The 21160-nt window shown below is 33.0% G+C and overlaps 1 protein-coding gene across 1 annotated transcript; it reads left to right on the top strand.

The window, feature by feature from the left end:
* The first annotated feature begins 16316 nt into the window (after positions 1–16316).
* On the top strand, positions 16317–17726 carry LOC107921230 (probable E3 ubiquitin-protein ligase XERICO). The gene has a single exon (XM_016851108.2). It carries the CDS (start codon positions 16999–17001, stop codon positions 17476–17478), a length of 480 nt encoding a protein of 159 aa, XP_016706597.1. The 5' UTR covers positions 16317–16998; the 3' UTR covers positions 17479–17726.
* The last annotated feature ends 3434 nt before the right edge of the window (positions 17727–21160 follow it).

The following is a 21160-nucleotide window of genomic DNA, read 5'->3' as shown; positions in this document are numbered from 1 at the left end:
AATTTAACGTATTGACATGCCACTTATAACTAGCCAAAATGAGTAAAAATCTACCAAAAGATTTTATGGATAGTGTGAGCTCCAAAGATGATCCAATCGATTGCACGAATCTAACAATCTACAAGGAAGAAAACAAAACAAGGTAAGCTTACTTAAAGCTTAATAAGTTTGTATAATTTAAACATGATATACATGTCATTTAAACTCATATTAATTGAAATTAAGATACGAACTTACATTTCATGTCACCTTACATATTCCCTACGATACCAAAACAATTAGTCATGATTATATAACAAACATCAAGACATATAGATAGCATAATACACATATCATTATATTCATTTCATGAATAAAATTTATAACATATGCTTTCATTTCCATGTCTTTTTTTTCCCGTAGAACAATAGTAAATTAACATCGAATACTTGCGATAACCTTGCTCACTCGAGCTATAAATCAGGACATTAACCATTACTTGATGCTGCTCACACAAGCTGTAGAAAATCCACAACAAATATTAAATCTTAGCCATCGGTATAGTATCCACTATCGGTACATGGTAACTAATAAATATAACACCGACACATAGTGCCCGATAAATATAACACCAAAACATAGTGCCTAATACAACATGAACACCGATACAAATTACTTGATAATATGGTCACCAGTACATAGCACCTAATAAATATAATCACTAGCACATAGTGTATAACACACCCTAACATCATGTCATTTGTATCCTAATCATTCATTATGTTCCCATGGGCCTAAATTCAATTCCTGTATTCTTTCCATCAAGGTAAGATAGTCACATGTACAATATGGCAATTTAACATTTCATATCATCTCTTAATTCATTTCGAACACATATAATTACCATACTTTACAATTTAATCCTTCAATCTCAATTTCAATATTTCTTTCAAACATTCATGCCAACACATTTATAAATAATACAAACATAAATACATATTAATCAAAATTAACCTAATACGAACTTACCTAAACAAAACAGAAACGAACACAACACCGAGGACTATTCAGTAAATTCTCTTTTTCTTCATTTATCGACCAGTTGATCTGTTTTCTGATCTATATAATAGTTTAACTCAATTAATACTTCCAAATACCATATATTGTCTAAATATATGCTTATGACCTTTTGTTAAATTTTTACAATATTTCTCTAAACATTTACCTTTTATTCGATTTAGTCCTTAAAATCAAAACTTACATATTTTTCCCAATTAATCCGAAGAACTTAAGGTTGAATTCAATATTATCCCTTAATAGCTCTCAATCAACTAAATTTATAGAAAACTCATGCCAATTTCAACATATTAACATTTTAGTCCCTAAACTCAAAACTATCTAAATTCACTTTACAAAATAGTCATATTTCAACATCAAGCTTTAAACTCAACCATTAACTTCCAAAAAGCTTTGAGAAAAAAATGGTAACTTCACAAACCTATAATTTTTTTACAAAATAGTCCCTGGGCTAGCTAAATTAAGCTACAACAATCTCAAAAACATAAAATTCATGAACAACGGAATTCAAATAAACTCATATGCAATGAAGACAAGCTTGACCAAATCCCTAGTTCTTTGCCAATAGACGAAAATGGTTTTAGAAAGAAAGATGAAGAAGACGATAATGCTTCTGTCTTTCCATATATTTTATTACTTAAATTTTAATATTATTTAACATAATTTAACATAAAATAATTATATGCAAAATACATTAACCATCCATAATAATCTATTATGGTCTAATTACCTTTTAAGGCTTTAAAAAATTATAAATTAAGCATTTGAGCTAATAAGAATCAATAGTAATTAAGTTTTGCATTTATTATGATTTAGTCATTTTTCCTTAATTAACTATTCAAACATCAAAATTACCAGGCAAAATTTAATACAACACTCTAATACCCTTGTAAATATTAAATAAATAATATTTATGGACTCACACGTCTAAATTGTGGTATCAAAACTACTATTTCTGACACCACTAAAAACAGGTTGTTATAATTACAATCCAACCACATAAGACTGGTTAGTATTAGTTAAATATTAGACAGCCATTGAGCTAATATTTGTTTTTATTTTGCTTTACATAAAAAATCCACATGAAGACATTATACAAAGTATATTAATGTAATTCATGAATAATTTTATTAACCTCCTTAAAAGGTTAAAACAAGTTTTTGAATTATAAAATGGTTTGAACATGTTTATGACTTGGAATTATGTTTAGATATGATTTAGAAATGTTTTTAAATGCTTTAGAACCATGAGATATGATTTAATAGTATTTAAGGATGTTCAAGAGTATTTTTGAATTGTTTTAGGGACACTCAATGAGTGACATTGCAACCACGGAGTTGAAACATCGTGACCTCGATGCTCAACGTCACAACTTCACATTCCCTACACTGTGACATCCTTACACAGTCGATCATGTCGTGACGTCATATGGCCTACATAACAAATTCACGCTTGTTTTCAACATTGCAATAATTTAAGCTGTTTTGACCTTTTGGGGCCCGTTTTAAGTTTCGGTCACCCTCGATCCATTCCACATCAATTCCAAATGATATTAAATTGTTTTTAAAAATTCCAATTCATCTAAAATATATTTTAATTATTTTATAAATAATTTTTTAAAACTTCTAACTCTTAAATGAAATTTGAGATTTCTTACACATACATGTTTCGGTGGCATGTTTGATTTGTACTAACTATCGAGACGGGTGAGGGTGTTAGAGTTTCCCCCTTTGAATGCTACTGGTTCATGAGGAAAATGATGGAGGATAATGGGGCACTTTGGTGTCACCAAAACCTTAGACATTTTGTAACAACATTTTTTTGGCCACATACGAAACGAAATGTTGAAAAGGTTTGTGCCATATGTCTTTCCTGTAAAATGTCTAAATCAAAGGTAATCCCTTATGGGTTGTATACTCATTTATCTATTCCTAAAGCTCATTGACTTGATTTGAAATGGATTTCATTTTTTTTGCCTAGAACCAAAAAGGGTTATGATAATATTTGTAGTGGTTGACAAGTTCTATAAGATGGCACATTTTATTCCTTTTCATAAGACAGATGATGCCATTGACGTTTCTGATTTAATCTTTAGGCAGGTGGTGCGCCTTCAAGGAATTTCGTGCACTATAAGTGACATAAAATTCTTTAGTCATTTTCGAAAAGCTCTATAGGGAATGTTCGGTACGAAATTGTTATACTCTACCATTTGTCACCTTCAAACTGATGGGTAGGTTGAGGTGGTTAATTGTATCTTAGGTGCGTTAATTAGAGCCGTAGTTGGTGAGAATTTGAAAAATTGAGAAGAATATCCACCATTCATTGAATTTTCATAAAATTATTTTATACATTTTTCTACTACTTATTTTCCCTTTCAAGTGGTTTATGGTTTTAATCCACTAACAATTCTTGATCTTATTCCTTTACCTCTTATTGAGCTTATTAACTTAGATAGAGAAAATAAGGTTGAACTGATGAGGCAGTCCATGGAAAGGCCCGACAACGAATTGAGAAAATGAACTAGTCCAATGCTCGTAAAGCAAATAGAGGTCACAAGCAAGTTGTTTTGTAGCCGAGTGACTAGGCTTGGATCCATATGCATAAGGAGAGGTTCCCAAATAGGTTCAAGTCTAAATTGTACATAGAAGAGATAGGTCGTTTAACTTTTAATGTTGTTTATATTTATCCTTTTAATTATGTAGATTCGTGGATGAATCCTTCTTTAGAAGGGGGAATGATGCAAGGCTTAAGGCCCAATCTCAAGCCCATGGGTATGATGGTTTAGTTTCTCATAATGCCCAATACTTCGGTCCCAATCCAAAAGGATGAAGGTTCAATTAAATGTGCTAGTCCATGAGTTGGTGACAAGAAATCTTTAAGAGAAAGAATTTGAAGGTTCAAATAGGCTAGAGTTTATAGAGACCAATAATGCAAGCCTAATAGGGAATTTGGATAGAAGGTTCTAATAAGCTTAGAAGGGTTTAATTTGTGAACTGAGCAACCCAAAAGCACACTCCTTTTAAGATCTAAGCCTATTCAGAGTATTCAACTCATTTGGATTCATCTCTAGTTGTTATTTTGGACTTTCTTTCATTTGACCTAGATTTTCAAAGTGTTAATAATGATGTAATTAAACCATTACTATTATCTTTAAGCCATAGATTAATTTTTAAGGCCTTTAGTTAATAACTCTTTCGTTTATTCTCAAAGTCTTAAGAGATAAGAGCTTTGAGATAGTTTAAACTTCTTTGGCTAGATGTTGATCTTATCCATCAAATTTTAGTCTCTTGAGGATTCTAGAACATGTATGAGCCTATAAATAAGTTGATCTCTTTCATTTTGTACACACTCTTGATTATTATAATTTTTCAAATAATCTTTGAAATTTTTTTTCCAAGAACTCATCTCTTGTGATTTTTAGAAAAAAGTTCAACTTCAGCTCTTGTCACACTCAAAATCCTTTAAACCCAAAAATTTAGAACATTTAAGGGTTAAATTGGAAGAGACTGTAAATTGGCAGTCTCTACTGAAAAATAAGGAAAAACTAGGAATGAAATGGGATATGGTTGAAAACTAAATTTGGTTTGGTTGGATTAGAACCAGCCGGTTTCTTAGTGTGAGATAAAATTATTGTGAATGAATGGACTTGACACAATTGAAAACCGTGAAAGAAGGGCTATAAATAGCTAGAGAGAGACTTCCCGAGAAACTTCTTCTCCAGTCTGTTTTTTTCTTCTTCAACTTCTTCTTTAATAACTCCTAAAGGAGAAAGATACGAGAAAGATCTACATAGAGCGATGATCAAGAGGTTTAGGTTGAAAAAGTAGAGGAACCAATAAATTGGTAAGGTTCTAAGCCTTTCGGTATACATAAGATTTGGAAAATAAATTTAAGAGTTTCTAGAAACTAGTTTTAAGGGTTCTTCATGTTTTTGGAAAATTGAGATTAAATGTTAAAACACTAGGTTTAACCCATGATTTGGTTTTCTTGCTTAGCTGCTAGGAGAATAGAAGCTCTGGCGTTCGGGAAAGCTATACGGACTAGGTGAATAAGCACCAATTGAGTTTCTGCACTCAACCCCTGAAATGCTAAGTATGATACATAATCGTCTGAGTTACCTAGTATCCTCAATTTTAGATGGTATGTATGATTAGTGCATGCATAACAAGATAAGGGTAACAAACTAAAGGTTAGGCAAAAATAGGAATGGGAAAATGGGATGATTTTGTTATATACTACCATACATCTTGCTGAGTGCAAATTGTGATGTGCGAAGTTCCGAACCTTGCAGAGGGGACACTACAGTGTTCGAGCATTAAGGCTAGGAATGGTTAAATGGACAAATAGAAGAAATAAAATAGGAAGATCATGGTTAGATCATGGGACTGATCAGAGGCGATACACCTAAACTGAGTAAGACCATAGTTGAAAGATGATATGACATCATGACGGAAATGAGTAAGACCATGGCTGAAAAATGCCATGGAATCATGGTAAACAAGACCAAGACCATAGTTGTACTATAACATCCTGGTAGTCTACTAGGACAGTAAACACGAGAAATGTAAGGTGTAAGCAAATAGTTAGACTATGGCCACTAGTGTAGTCCATTGAGATGGTAAACACGGGGTTATAATGAGTTAAACCATAGCTGAAAGATTTTATGGCATCAAGTGATGATTTGACAGTAGAATGAGTAAGACCATAGCTGAAAGATGCTATGGAATCAAAGATAGTCCACCAGGACATCAACTACGGGATCGTCTGACAACACATTAAACACGGGATAGTCTATTGGGGTGATAAATATGAGGATTTGAGAGGTAAGACCATAGTGCGGCTAAGGCAACCCATGGAGTCTGCCAGGAACAATAAACGTATAATTGTATGGCATAAAACCATGGCTTGGTTGTGGAGGCATAGGATTGTTCGCTTGGACAATAAATACGGGTGGACAATCAAGATTGTAATCGTAGGACAACCCACAAACAAGGCGAAAGGGTTGGAAGGAAAATGTATGAATGGACATGCAACAGTCGAGCAGTGGGTCGAGGAATTTGCCAGTAAATAGGAACATAATATTAATGAGAAAGGATTACAGAAATAGTACTTGTGTAAGCCAATAGGGCATAAGGGTAATAACCCTGCTAGAATTGGACATGGGAAAATGATGTATCAGTGGTGGCTAGTATACAAGAAAATGAATGAAGGCTTAACCCAAGAGATGCAGATGAGAACTCTCTATTAAAGACTCACGTAAGTGTTCAGGAAACCCAGTATGTTGGGGGAGTGATTAGGAATACATTAGCTAGTCCATGGGAATATTAGGGGTTAGTCAAAAACCCAAAAGATAAAGGGAGTTACTAAAAATGGGAACATTAAGTGACAGACTTGTCTAACAAGACCATTCCTCTCTGAGGGAAAAAACTAGTGTAAAGGTATCAGCCAAATGATTAGTTCTGGAGGAACTAAAGGGTAAGAAAGAGAACTCGTGAACCCAAATGATTGCTCAGTGACAGTGGTTGAGTATTGTAGGCAATTGTGGCTCATAATTGAAGGTTGTGCTACACTTAAGAGGAAGGTAACATGATTAAGGCAGAATACAATGAAGTAATCTGGCCACGATTTAAATTAAGCAGGATTTGGTTTACCAAAGTGGTGCAGAACCTTGTTAATCATACCAATGAAATGAAGGTGAATAAGTCATACGAGGTTAAGATGAGGAAAGAATATGCCATGGACTAAATAGGTTGAGAATACTCAACAAGAGCCTTTAGAAGGGTAAGCTGGAATGCCATCTTAACACGAAAAAATGGCGAGAAGAAGAAAACGCACGACGGGGGTAAGTGGAATGAAAAAAATAGATAAAGAAAATGGGTGGAGTCCACAGGAATGGCGAGGCAATCATAGGAATCGTCAAGGGTGATCAAATGATGGTAGAATGGCTTGAAGAAAATCGCTTAAGAACTTATCCACTAGTAGATAGGAGCAGGACTGGGACCAAGTCCATTATGAAGGTTTAATAGATATGATCTAGATGAATAAGGATTTATTGTATTTATTATCATTTATTTATTTGAACCCCAACAAGGTGGGGGTAGGATTGTGAATAAAGAAACTCACTAAATTTAATTTGAACCTATAAATAGTATGACCTGTGGTGAAGGATTCGCGAAACAAGGAACTCGATGAGGGATTAAGCCAGATCGTAATGAGTCAAGGGCCATCAAAGAGAAGTTTCATACAAATAGGGTAGGGGTCATCTCTAGGGACTTTTCCAATGGGCCATTACATTTTATTTATTTAGATTTTTAAGAGTTTGTAATACGGGCAGTGAATCTTATATAAGATTTTAAATTCGATTGTGAGTTTTATATATACACATATAAGTTTATGTTAATGTAACTAGAACTTAGTATAAGCAGTAACTCAATTCAATTGTGACACTCCGTACCCGGATTCTGTGATCGAGTAGGGTTGTCACAAATTTAATGGTATCAAAGCACAGTTTAGGCGGTCCTCTAAACCTAGGAATTAGGAGAAGTACCTGTTATATGTATGATGACTAATCTGACTGAGTTCTTTGAGTTCTCATTTAGTTAAGTTAAAATGTGATATGGAAGAATACATTCGCCGAAATTGTTGGATGGTGATAACAGTAGAAATAGACGATTTAGAAGAAGAATACAATTAAAGTATAATTAAAGTGAGTACATTAGTTGAAAAGTACGAGTACTAAGAAGGTAAAGATAAGTAGATACATTAATTGAAAGGTACAAATGCTAGAGAAAAGAAAATTTTATTAAAGAAATATACAACGAAAGTAAGGTATCGTTATCCGCCAAATAAGTCGTTGCCTTAGACATATTTTCACAAGTCCTCCAAAAGGGTGAAGAAATGAGTGTAAGTCGAACTCCGAGGAGGAGGAAGTCATTGGGCTTCATCTGTCAATTTCTTCACAGTAGCTAAGGGCAAACGTAGGCAAATCCCTAACTCTGGCGAAAAATATCCTATCAATCTAGGAAGCAGTAGGCTTCGTTGTTAGCCAAAATAGGTGACCTTTTAGAGTCTGGCCGGCTTAACTTCGCTTCTACACTGAAGGGTAATTAGGGACCTTTTCCACCCTGCTGATAGTGGAAGGAAGTCAATTGGGTTGTTGAGGTCGATAGGTGAACCCCTGGCAAGAAAGACAAATGGGAGATAAGTGATGTTAATATAGTCCCTCCCCAATGTTATAAAAGGATTCGTAACAAGTCGGGTCCAAGAGAGGATCTGGAAGCTGAGGAGCGGAACTCCCTCGAACTTGGAAGGCAGGTGCTTGCCACATTCTAAGTTGACCAAAAAAAAGAATGCGTAATCTCCTATGACTAAACATTTCCTCAAAAAGGAAATGAGGTAGTTATTAGCGTCATCCAAACATTCCTTTTTCTGATTTGTTTCAAAGGCAGAAATAAGAAAGAGGAAATAGATTTCTTAGAATCTCAGGTTATCAGTCATACTTTAACCAATGGATGTGATCCTATAACTCAGGAACTGTCGCCTTGCCTATGAATTTTATAAAGGATTCAAAAAATAGTAGACAAGCAAGGAAGGTAGGGGGATGATTTATTTTCGAAATCTTAAGGTCAGAGTCACAGAGGAACTGCACTCCAGAAAGGAAATTAGATAAGGAAAAGAATGAAAGAAAGAAAGAAAAGGAAAAGAGAGTCGAGAAGCATAGAGCAAAATGATCAAGCATGATATAAGAAGTTGTGGATATTCCCTTAACGATTTGGTTCATTTATATCTGAAGGAGAGAGTGGAAATTATGAAAATTTTAATAGGCAAGAAGGATCGTTCAAACTAATTAATGCAAGGAAGCCACATCTGGTATTGGGAAAAGGAAGAAATCTTTAAGATTCCTAAAATTGGAATATATATAAACTATTATCCATTAGGTTAAGACCCTTAAGAAAGTAGGACTAGTCATGGGTCTATTCAATGGTAGCCCTTTCTTAGTAAGGCTGGCAAGCCATTGTCACTATTGGATTAAGACTTTGGAATCATAGTGGTAGCTTTGGTATTCCACCAAGGTAGAAATGATAATGTTTCGTGGGAAGGTCTAACTGCCTTGTGACAAAGGGAATTAACCCATTAGATGGGCAGGGGTATTGTATAAGCGAATTTAGGGATCGCAAGATTTTCCGCTAGAAATTGAGATAATGAGTTACCAAACAGGCGATGTTCACTATGAAGTGTTCGCCAAAATTTAGTTTTAAAGGGATTTATGAAGTAGGATAAGTCTAATGTCAATGGTCAAATACCCGTCAATAAGTCAATATCTATATTTTGCTAAGTATAGAGAGATCCGCGAGTCAGACGAAATGAATAAGAAATGAAATTATAAAAGAAAAACTGAGTTGAAAGTTCCCAACAAGGTGAAAGGAAATCATTTCCATAAAACATAAGAAGGCAAAAATAAGTAAGAAATTTACTAAGTCAAGGTTGATCAAAGGCTGGTAGAATGGCCTGATGGAAATAGCTCAAGAACTTATTCGCTAGTGGATAGGAGCAGAACTGGGATCAAGTCCATTATGAAGGTTTAAAAGATATGATCCAAATAGATAGGGAGTTATTGTATTTATTATTATATTTTATTTATTTTAATCCCGAAAAGGTGAGGTCGGGTTACGAATACAGAAACTCACTAAGTTCATTTGAACTTACAAACAATATGACTATGGAAGCGGTATTCACAGAATAAGGAACTTGAGGAGGGACCGAGCGTGATCAAGATGAGCCAAAGGGTATCAACGGGCAGTGTCCTGAACATAAGGTAGGGGTCATCTCTAGAGACTTCGCCAAGGGGTAGTTACATTGTATTTATTTAGATTTCTAAGAGTCTGTAATTTGGGTATTGAATCTTGTATGAGATTTTAAATTCGGTTGTGAGTTTTATATATACACATATATGTTTATGTTAGTGTAACTAGATTTTATTATGCACAGCAACCTAGTTTAGTTGTGACACTCCGTACACGGATTCGGTGATCAGGTCGGGTAGGGGTGTTACAGTTCTCTCAAATTATTGATGGAAAGTTCTTCAACTTTCGGGTTGTCAAATTTATACTTGGGGAGCTGATTGTGTCACACCCAAGTTTGGTAAGCTAGTTCGGTTGGGGAGACTACACTAGCGAAGATCACCTAAGTCGCGAGACTTAAACATGACAAGGTTGGTAACTTCATGGCGAAGTACTTCGTAGAAATTTTCCAATACTGTGGAGTTCTACTTTACGGAGTGATGAATTCTTGGTTGTGGCCAGAACCTTATTAGGCAGACTTTCTGTAACATCCTGAGATCGGGCCTAAAAGTTTCGGCCTTCCAAGTAAGGGTTTGCTAATGTTTCGGTGAACTAAGGAGTTCGCAAAAGGGGGAGTTCACCAAAAGAGCATCAACAAGGAGCTCGCCAGTAACACTATACGGCAAAAGACACAGTAAGGGGTTCGCCAAATTCACTGCATGTATGTCTGCCAGCGTGTTTAGCGAGCTGGGGTTTGTCAGGTATGTTGTGAATTAGGGGTTCGCCAGTCAAAGATTGAGTTAGACTCAAATTAGGGAATTAAGATATGGTGTATCTCGAAATACTTTACGTGCAAGTAATGTCTTTCCTAAGTCTGGTAGGGTATCCTAAGATTCCCAGGACACTTAGGTCTATAAATACAACCCTTAATTCATGATAATTCTCTCATTGAATATTTTTTTTGTCAAGTCTCTATTGTTGAACCAAGTTCTTAATAATCAAGGTAAGCCTCTATCGTGTTAGGTGATTGTCTAGAAAGCTAGGTTCGCCTACATGTGTGAATTCTATAAATATGGTTTGTTTAAGTAATTTGTGTGTTTGTTTATATTACGAACTAGCTGGACCATCCACAAGTAAAGATAAAGCCAAAGCCAAGCTTATTTAGTTTCTCAATTTTTTTGTGAGTAATTTGGGATTCGCCATAAGTATGTTCACTATCATTATTTTCAGTTTGAATGCTCAAGATTCGTATCTTATGTGCAAACTATGATAATTTTCAAGAACTTTGTTTTTAAACTAAGTTCCAAAAATAGTTTTCAACGAAACCCTATTTTTAAGTTCTGAGACTCTGTTCAAAACATGTTTCTAAGTCAGTGTTTTAAAAATACGTTTTATGCAAACTCCTAAGCAAGCCAATGTTATTACGCATGTTTTACAAAATGGTTTTAATAAGCTGTGTTTTCTAGAGCTTTTGTACAAGCTTTCTGTGATAAGTAAGCTCCATATGCGAGCTCTCTATGATAAGTCTCTGTGCATGCTCCTTTGTGATCCATGTTGGATATATTGGTATACCAAAGGATTGTGAATATTCACCTCTCTGTTTCTGTGATTTTGGGCATTAAGGCCCTAGGACATGTGCAGAAATAAAGGTATGTCGAGCTATGCTCCATTCACTGGGACATGTTGGTGTATACGAAAGTGTATTGCCTCACGCTACACTTATGGGACATGTTATAAAGACTTTTTGATTCATTATGAGGCGTTATAAGGAGATCTGTATATCCAACGAGACTAAGATAAGGGTGGGCTTGAATATATCTTATGTTCCTCAGCCATTCTGATAAGTGTGTTAAGTGGGAGAACATATCTTATGCTTCTCAGCCATTTTGATAAGATAAGTATGTGAGCATGTCTTCATGTTGTATAAGTTTTGTTTTCAAGAAAGCACAAGCTAATTTTTTAAGTATGATTTTCAGTAACACATATGAAACTATTTTACAAACTTATGTTTCTAATAAGATCTGCGAATTGGGTCTCGCAAACCCAACACGCGATATGATTTTAAGACTAAGTCTTCTTTCTATTTTTAAGGTTCTACTTTAAAAGCATACCTTGTTGATTGTTGATTATTCACTGAGTTTTCAATTAACTCACCCACTCCTCTCTTACTTCACAGGTAAGTAGATTGCAAATAGCAGTGGCGAGGTAAATGACTTGGCGAGGCTTATTCTTGACTGGATATTGACGAACTTGGGTAAATAGGCGATGGGGCTTATTTTTATTAGGGCTTTAGATTTATTATATTCTGTAAACCAAATAATTCCTTTAAATTTTTAGCTATATTATTTTGTGAACCATGACTTAGAACATTTGATTATCTTATTTTATGATTAAAATAGATGTTTTCATGCATAAGTGTTACATCAAGTTGATATAAAAATATGCGATTCAGATTTATTACTAAGTATTGTTTTATGCGACCCTTGTATGTTTGTAGTTCCAAAATTACATGCGTGCCCCTAATTTAGTGAATCTATGCATGCATACAAACACTGTTAAAGTATGAAACAGTGACTAATTAGTGGAAGCATGTGAAAATGATGACTGATTGAGTTAATCTTGAGTGGGTTTTGGAGGTGAGTTGTCTATAAATAGGATAGCTTGATAGTAGAGATAAGACTTTTGTTTCATCTTCTCTGCTAGCTTTTGTTGTCATCGAAGAGAACCAGAAGAGTTATTCGTCATTAATGAAGGTGTTGTCCGTTAAGCTTAAAAGACCTTTTGTTCTAATTGACTACTGGTAAACTCTTAAACCTTCCTTCAAGTCTTACCAAATAGAAGGAAGTTGCTCTAAGAGTGGTTCAGTAGGATTTTTATTTAGATACTGGATATGAAGGAAACTTCTATCCATAAACTGTTTGCATGTCTACAGATTCATGTTATTTCATAAAATTTTGGTTGTTTTTTATGTTTAAATAAGTCGTTTTATTTTCTTTTAGCAAAAGAAATGAGAGAAGGTCCCAGTACCAAAGGTAAAGAACCCGTAGAGTAGAGAAAGCTTTAAGTAAAGAATTTCGGTGAGTTCCTTCGTACCTTGAGTCTGATATCTGTGTTATTTCATTTAACCTTATCATTGTACAACTAGGTAAGTGGCTTTGGCCCTTGAATCTAATGATCGTGTCTAAGGAAATAAGGTCAAGAAGTCAGTACATGCAATGATATAAACTATTAAATAGGCCCAGAAATCTAATATATGCATGGTGTAAATACTCCTTCCTTGGTGCACAAGCTCCGTATCTAGACTGGTGTAAGGAGGCAATGGAGGGATGTTGCATATGATGATGAAAAAAAGACACAAAATATGTTTTGCCTCCAATATGGCACTCTGGTGCAAACCGTGACTAGTGAAAACCTAGCCTTGCGGGAGAACACATGTGTGTTTGAAAATAAGGAAGGATGTTAGGGGGTACAGAGGTAATGACTAATAAATAGCTCTGATGAGTGGTATGAAGATACGTGAAAAATTGGTTCTTCGAAACTAGGATCATAAGCTAGCACAAAGAAGGGAGCATGTGGGAAAAGAGGTGTTTGTGTGTAAAATAAGGAGTGCACGTTGAATGAAATGTAAACAATAAGCTTGACAGTTAAAAAAAGGGTAGTCCGCAAAAGTGGCGTACACGCAGAGTAGTTGTGCCTGTGTCCGTCATATGCAAGTTTCCAAAAATAGTTAGTGTTCGCCGGTAGACTAAGTCTGATCACAGTAGTATTTTCCAACGGATACTTCGAATCAGAGAGAGTTGTATCTGCCAAATATGGCGTGCTAGTTTGTCAGTTGAGTCTAATCTCGTAATGTCTAATGGTATTGATTGTGGGATTCATGCTCTAGTAACTCACTAATTCTCACGAACTTACCTAGTTTTTATTCTTATTTCAAGTTCTTAGGTTCTGTTTGTTTCAACGTAAAAGCTTTTACAGAAAATATTTTCAGTCTTTTTCGATGTTTATTTCATGTAAAATATGATGGTCAATGTAAAATATTTTTCATTTAACGTAAAATAACTCCTTATTTTTATAAAATGTCTTACCAAATTTTTTCCGTAAGACATTTTCCAAACTGATAAGACTCTTTTCAAATTTCTATGTATTTCACTTATATTATTTCATCCATAGATTTTCTCAAGTTTAACAATTTAGTCATTGTCATCATAAAAATTCAATATTTTTCGATAATTTCACTTTTACAATACTTTATTTATATTTCATCATATCATAACACACTCATTAAAGTTATATCATAATTTTCTTATTCAAAAATTAAAATATTTCGCACTTAAAATTTTGTTTATTTTTCATTTTAGTCCTATTACCATGTAATTTATTTTTCACTATATAAGCACTTTAATCAAATAATTCATTATAATATCTTATTTCACATAAAAAATTTTCATGCATACCACTTCTCTTGTTCCCATTATAAATATCACTAAGTTTACAATTTAATCTTTAACATCATGAAGATTCATAATTTATTATAATTTTACCATAACATTACTTTGTACTTCATTTAAACTCGAATTTTAAATGTATGTTCGTTTCATTGAAAAAAACTTTTATGAAATATTTTCAGGAAATCTATCAAACAATAGAAAATATTTTACATAGATTCATCCAAACACCAAAAAATATTAGCTTTTCTAGAAAAGTAAGTCATTTTCTAGAAATTATTTTCCGAAAGTCATTTTTAGTGAAACAAACGGAGCCTTAGATTGAGCGTCGTGCTAGCTGGGAATCAGCAAGATCAGTGGCCCATTTGTGAGCCTTCTTTGTTTTCATAGGTAACATGTATTTCCTGAGGGTATTAGGATGATTGTTTGAGACCACCATTTAAAAGTCATCAAACTGTATTTTGAAAACGATATTTTATACCTCTGAATTTTTATTGGTAGCCTTGTTGGCTTATTATTAAACATAGTTTATGGTGTTATATAATTAAATTAAATTGAGTTTTAAATTACATCTTGAGTAGTAACTCGAAAGGAAATTTTCATTTAAAATTATGGACATTTTCTAAGCTTTCATTAAAGGATATTTACTTGAATCTTTAATCTTCCAAAATAGTGTGGTACCATTTTAATTTTGCTTTCAATTAAATATTCTCAAATTAATGGACTGCTTTGGTAAGAGGATACTCGCCAAATCGAAAACCTCTTTGGTAAGAGGCAAATCGAAAAGTTAACCTTTAAAAAGGTTTAGTGCGTACAATAATTTTAACTTATGATATTCTATACTCAAGTTCAATGATCGAGTCAGGCATGAAATGTAACCTATTATCATTCTTCACGACTATTTTCAGAACCATCTTTCCATCATCTTTCTTTTCGATCCTGTTCATTCTTTATTTTGTTTTTTCTTGTTTCACTGTGCTAAATTTTGGTGTCATCTTTTTATTTCAACTTTGTGTTCCACATGGATTCGATTAGGCTCCTTAGAGTCCAAGCAAATCTCTTTCTTCCAAATTCTTATCCAAGTTGAATTCTAGCCTTATTCCAATCTCTTTTCTTCTCCAATTATTTACTCTTTATTTAATTTTAATTTGCTTATTTTAATCTTTTTTTTTGTTGTTTCAGGCATCTCGTTAGCTACTTTAACAACTTATTCAATCCTAATCTGCTTCTTCTATATCATATTTATTTTGGAAGGATAATATAATTACTTGAAAATTAAATCAAAAGAAAACAAGAAAACCTTATATTTAGAAAATCCTAGCCATTTAACTTTTTCAGCTCAAATTTTTGTTTTGTTGATGACGATGTTAGCCTTTGAGTTAGTTGCTAGTCACGACTTCTTTAATAATATTTTTTTTAAATTTAATTTTAGTCTAAAGTATCGTGGTTTTACTTTGTTCACGCTTCTATTTTGATTTATCTAAAAGTAATAGTGGTTTTAATTTTTAATTATATTTTTAGCATATATATATATATATGATATTTTTCAAGATAATGGTGCCACTTGCTTTATTGGGAATAATTTTCAAAAAGTCTTATCATGATAGAATAAAATCATAATGTTTATAAATTTAGAATCCGAAATGATAATGGGAGGATAGGTCATCTAAGACTTGACCTTTGTGATTATTGATGTAGTGAGTCTCTTAAAACTCTTAACTGTGATTTCTTAATTAATTAAAGTTTATCCTTAGATTGATTTGATTAAAACGAGACTAAAATGCAATATTTAATTGTTTAATCGCATATTTATTTATAATTTTTCTAATATTATAGGTACTTTCATTTTATTTTTTTTCCTCTTTTGAAACTATTTTATAAATATAACATTTTGATATAATTTTTTTGATAATTCATATTAATGATAAGGTTTTCTTTGAAAACCATCAAACGTCTCAAATCAAACACGGTAAACTAAACACATGCTAAGAAGGCACATATAAACTGATAAATATCACATTGCATTAATTGGGTTTACCGACATAGCAAAGCTGTTCTATGTTAATGAAAAGTAATGCAGACTATGATTGACGGGTTGAAGTAAACATCCGCGGCGGCATCCGGGAATCAAGAAACTTCGTGCTCCCAAAAAGCCCAACTTAGAGGTAGCTCCGCCCGCCCTTGCCACAAGCTCCCACCTGATTGGCCATAACAACGTTTACAGCACACGTGCCTTCTCTCCTTTGAAGTTTAAACCCTTGTCTTTCTAGTGAAATTGCCAGCGCAACCAGTTCCGGTCTTTTCTAACCCCAATTTTTAATTCAATTATTATTATCAATCCTATTATCTTCCACAAATCCTACACGTGTCGCGACGTGTACCTGGTGAACCCTCCCCTGGTTAAGGTTCGTGAACCAGGGTTAGCACACTGGTTTCTACAATGCCCTTGTATATTTATGACTTTATCAAACCTTACAGAACCCAGCCCAACTTGGTCTTAACGTCGCTCAGAGGACAACCTCTGTTATGTTTATGCGGGAAACATATAGTTGCTGCTTCCTTTCTTTGTTTTTGTCTTCCTTGGCTGGAAATTGATTTTTTGCTCTCTGCGGCATAATCCAAATTCTTTCAAGAAACTGATTTATTAGAGTTTTATTAGATAGATATATCAATATTTATTTGTTTCTGTGGGGTACGTGTTGTCGGACAAAACAAAGATGGGGCTGTCGAATTTCCCTAGTGCAGCTGAGGGGGTACTTCCAGTGCTAGTAATGAACACAGTTCTGTCGGTGGCTTTGTTGAAAAACATTGTGAGATCTTTACTTCAAGTGGTGGGCGCGTCTACTACTTCAAATTTAGATATTGAGGACTCAAACGAGGACCCAGAAGAGATGAGCAAAGCAAGGGAGAGGAGGATATCTATAACCCAGTTCAAGTCTTTGTGCCACAACAGGCACTCATCAGCATCAACATCATATGAAGATTCAGCTCCTGCAGATGGCGGTTATGGCAGTAGCAACAGCAGTCGGGGTGATGGATGGGTTAACAGCGTGGAGTGTTGTGTGTGCTTATGTGGGTTTGAAGCGGATGAGGAGGTGAGTGAGTTGTCTTGCAAACATTTCTTTCACAAAGGATGTCTAGAGAAATGGTTTGGTAACAAGCATAGTACTTGCCCGCTCTGTCGATCTATTCACTAGAATGTATGGATGGAGCTTAATTTATTAGTTATTTAGATAAGAAGAATACTTGTTTTATTGGTTTATTTTATTTTTCTCGATATCCGATTTACTTTTTTTCTCCCTTCTTGCTTCATTTGAGTTAAAAAGAAAAAAAACTAGCTAGGCTAAGGTTGTATCGTGTAACAATCTTTTCCTTTTGCTCTATTCCATGAGTGTTACATGTACCACAAACAGTGGAGAATAACAAAGAACGAAGGGATTGAAGATTTTGAGCTCTTATGTGCCCTTTTTTTTATTTTTTTATTTTTTTGTGTATAAAAGGATATATTTGCCTGTTGACGTTCCTCATGAAAGGTTGGAAGTTATGGGGGCTTAACTAGTTGTTGATGAGGCCCTGTTTTTCCCAAAGGAAATCCCTTCTGTGTTTCTGTCTCCCGAGAAATTCAGGTCACGTATGGATGATGGTGCTATGACCAGACAAGCTTCTAAGTTCTTGTCAGGACTTTATCTCGCTTTAGCCATATCTTTAAGCTTCTTAGGCTCCCTTTTGGATTCAATGGTGGGTGCAGTGAGTTAGAATCTTCCAATAATTTGGCTTGAATTTTAAATTTGTTCTCATCTCATCACATCTCTTTTGGTGAGTTGTTTGCGAAGTTGTCTCAATGGAGACGGTTTCTTCACTGATGCGGAGGCTCAGTAAAAAACCAAGTTAAATTTCCTTTTTTATCCCTTCTCGAAGAATCTTTTTATTAAATATAAAATTATTTCAATATTTTAATCATCAATATAAATATAAATATTTTTTAATAATTTATTTTTAATGTAAATATAATATTACATATGTATTTTTACTTTTTAATTTCGTAAAATTAGAAATTTTATAAAAAAATTAAGAAATAATTTAATTTAATTTAATTTAACTAATATATAGAATTAAATGTGCATTACAGAAAGTTAATATATATTTTATAACAATATTTTACCCAAAAATGCTAATTTTATTTAGATGGTATAATTGTTATTTTGCCACGTGCATATAATTTAAAATTGCGGTGTTTCAAAGTTCCAATACCTTGAGAAATAAAAAAAAAATTCCAATTTCATTTGATTCATATCATCTAGGAAGCTGTAAGGTTATTAATTTCATTGATTTAAAATATCTTCTTTTATATGTCTTTTTTTTAATTTAAAATTTTAAACTCTGTTACAACTTTAAAAAATAAATTGTATTGATTTAAATTTAATACAGAATTTTAATGGTTTTAATCATTCTGAAAGTTTACATTAACATTTTAATTAAAATAAAGTATTTAAATTAACTAATGATATTATAATAATTGATAAGTTAAATTATATCAAAATTAAATATAAAGATTTAATTTTAAATTTGAGTAATACAGCTGAATTTTGATATAAATTTTTTTAAAAGAAAAGGAAAAGGACAGCAATTATGGAAGAAAAGCCTTAGGCATTCGTTTTATAGGTTTTTCTTTTCCAGATATTGGTATAAATTGTAGTATTGCTTAATTTTGAAGTTTTTGATATAACAATATTTAAGATAAATTTTATATGTATTATACGTCTTAAATTATTTGGTGACAATAAAATTGAAAATTTTATTATACATTTTCAAAGCATTTTCAAATATTCACAAAATAATAAAAAATATGTTATAAATGTGTTATAATTTATTTAAATATTTTTAGGTTAATACTAAAGTGTTCTATGGTGTTTAAAATATTTTTAAGGAGTTTTGGTATCCAAGTCTCAAGCCATACGACTATATATCTCGAGATATAAAAATTTTGAAATAAAAATCTGTTTCAGAAGCTATCTATCTTGAGGCATTGTGCAGTATGTTTAAATATAATTGATAGATTATCTCGGGACACACTATTCATGTTGTGTCTCGAGACATGGCTTGCTAACGGCTATATAACAATTATTTTTCAGTTGTGTTTCGAAACATCTTATTAGGTCTAATATAGGGACAGCTTCCAATGAGTAGATTCATCATTAACGACCATCAACGCCTACAAATATGTTTCTTGGTATAAATATTTTGAGAACACTTCAAGACACAAGAAAGATATCCAAGCATCAATATCAAGAGAAAAGTATTCAAATCTTTATTCTTCCATTTCTCTTGTAAATATTCTGTAAGAGTTTATTGTTAAATCTTTTACCATTTACATATCTTTTTTTTTTGAGAGTTTAATTTTGTAAACACGTAACTTGTAGAGGTTTCTTTGTTTACTTCCTTTCATTTCACAAATTATAAATTGGGAGAGTTTTAGTTGAGCCACAAAAACTAGGAAGAGTTCTAGTTAACCCATAAAAACTAGGGGATGGTTCTATGTTAGTCTAGTGAAAAAGATAAGGGTTGTAAATGTTATATCTTAGCCTTGTGAAAAAAATGAGATTGTAAATATTATACTTTTTCCTTGAAAGGTAATAATTTAAATATAGCTAATTGATAAATCATTGGTCGCGTATACCAAGATAGCGGAAGTAAACAATTAGGGCCGAACTATTACAAATCAATTTGTCTAGGCTTTTTTTTTCTCCTTTATTATTTAGAAAATTTTACCAAAAAAAATTTAAATCCAATTCACTCCTTAATATTTTTTAGCCTAAAACTAAATATATGGCCAAAATTTTCATACTAAGTTTTATATGCTTTTTTATTGCAAATACATATTTAATTATATAAAACAACAAATCATTGACATAATTTGATTCATAAAAAATGTATAATTTCATTGATTTAAAATGCATATAGTAAAGGGAATTGCAATAAATTTTGTAGGCGAATATTGTGAATAGTAAAAAAATGTTGATTATGCAAGTTAAGAATAAAAAGAACTTGAAATACGAAATTATGATTGAGTAAACTACACATATATCATTCAACTATAAAAAACTATTATTTTAGGCATCCAAAATAAAAAGTTAGTTTGCAATTTAAGCACTCACGTTATATAGTTTGATTATTTTGGTTACTCCTGCAAAAATCACAAACGATAAACTGACAATATTTTTCTTTTAAATTTTGATTTTCCATGTAATTAATCCATGTCATTGTTATTCATTAAATAAATTATCATTTTAGTCCATAACTGAAAGAACCTGTCTCATGGCTCGTTCATCATTGAGGTCAACTTTGATTCTCACCTTCCATGCTAGCTTCATTTCCAACTCCACCAATTCATTCACTTTGTTGCAAAACAATCATCGAATTTGGGCAAAACGTCAAGAATGGTGGTGATGGTCCTAATAAGCATTCGAAATATTGGAAAGTCAAAGATATGGGTATCAAATATTGGAAAGTCAAAGATATGGGTATCAAGATATTGGCATAATAAAATCTGAATATTTGCAATATATGGTCCCTAATTGTAAAGTGACTTTGCAAGTTGATCCCTGAACCTCAACTATAAATAGGCATAACCATCTCTCATTCTGTATCTCAAACTTGCCATTCTCTACTTAAGGCATTGTTTTCTCTCTCTCTCTTTGTAAATTCTCACTTGTATTTTGGAGTGAAATATATTTGGTAGTGCCCGAGGACGTAGGCAAAATTTGCTGAACCTCGTTAAATTCTTGTGTTCTTTATTGTATTATTCTGCATGAATTGTGTGTGTGATTGTAGTGATTTATTGTGCTATTAAATTACGATTGAGGGATATTCTGGCTAGGA

Source organism: Gossypium hirsutum, chromosome D01, assembly GCF_007990345.1.
Source record: "Gossypium hirsutum isolate 1008001.06 chromosome D01, Gossypium_hirsutum_v2.1, whole genome shotgun sequence".
In the NCBI taxonomy this organism is placed as follows: domain Eukaryota; kingdom Viridiplantae; phylum Streptophyta; class Magnoliopsida; order Malvales; family Malvaceae; genus Gossypium; species Gossypium hirsutum.
Note: the sequence above shows the minus strand (reverse complement) of the source record. Positions and strands in the feature narration are given on the sequence as shown.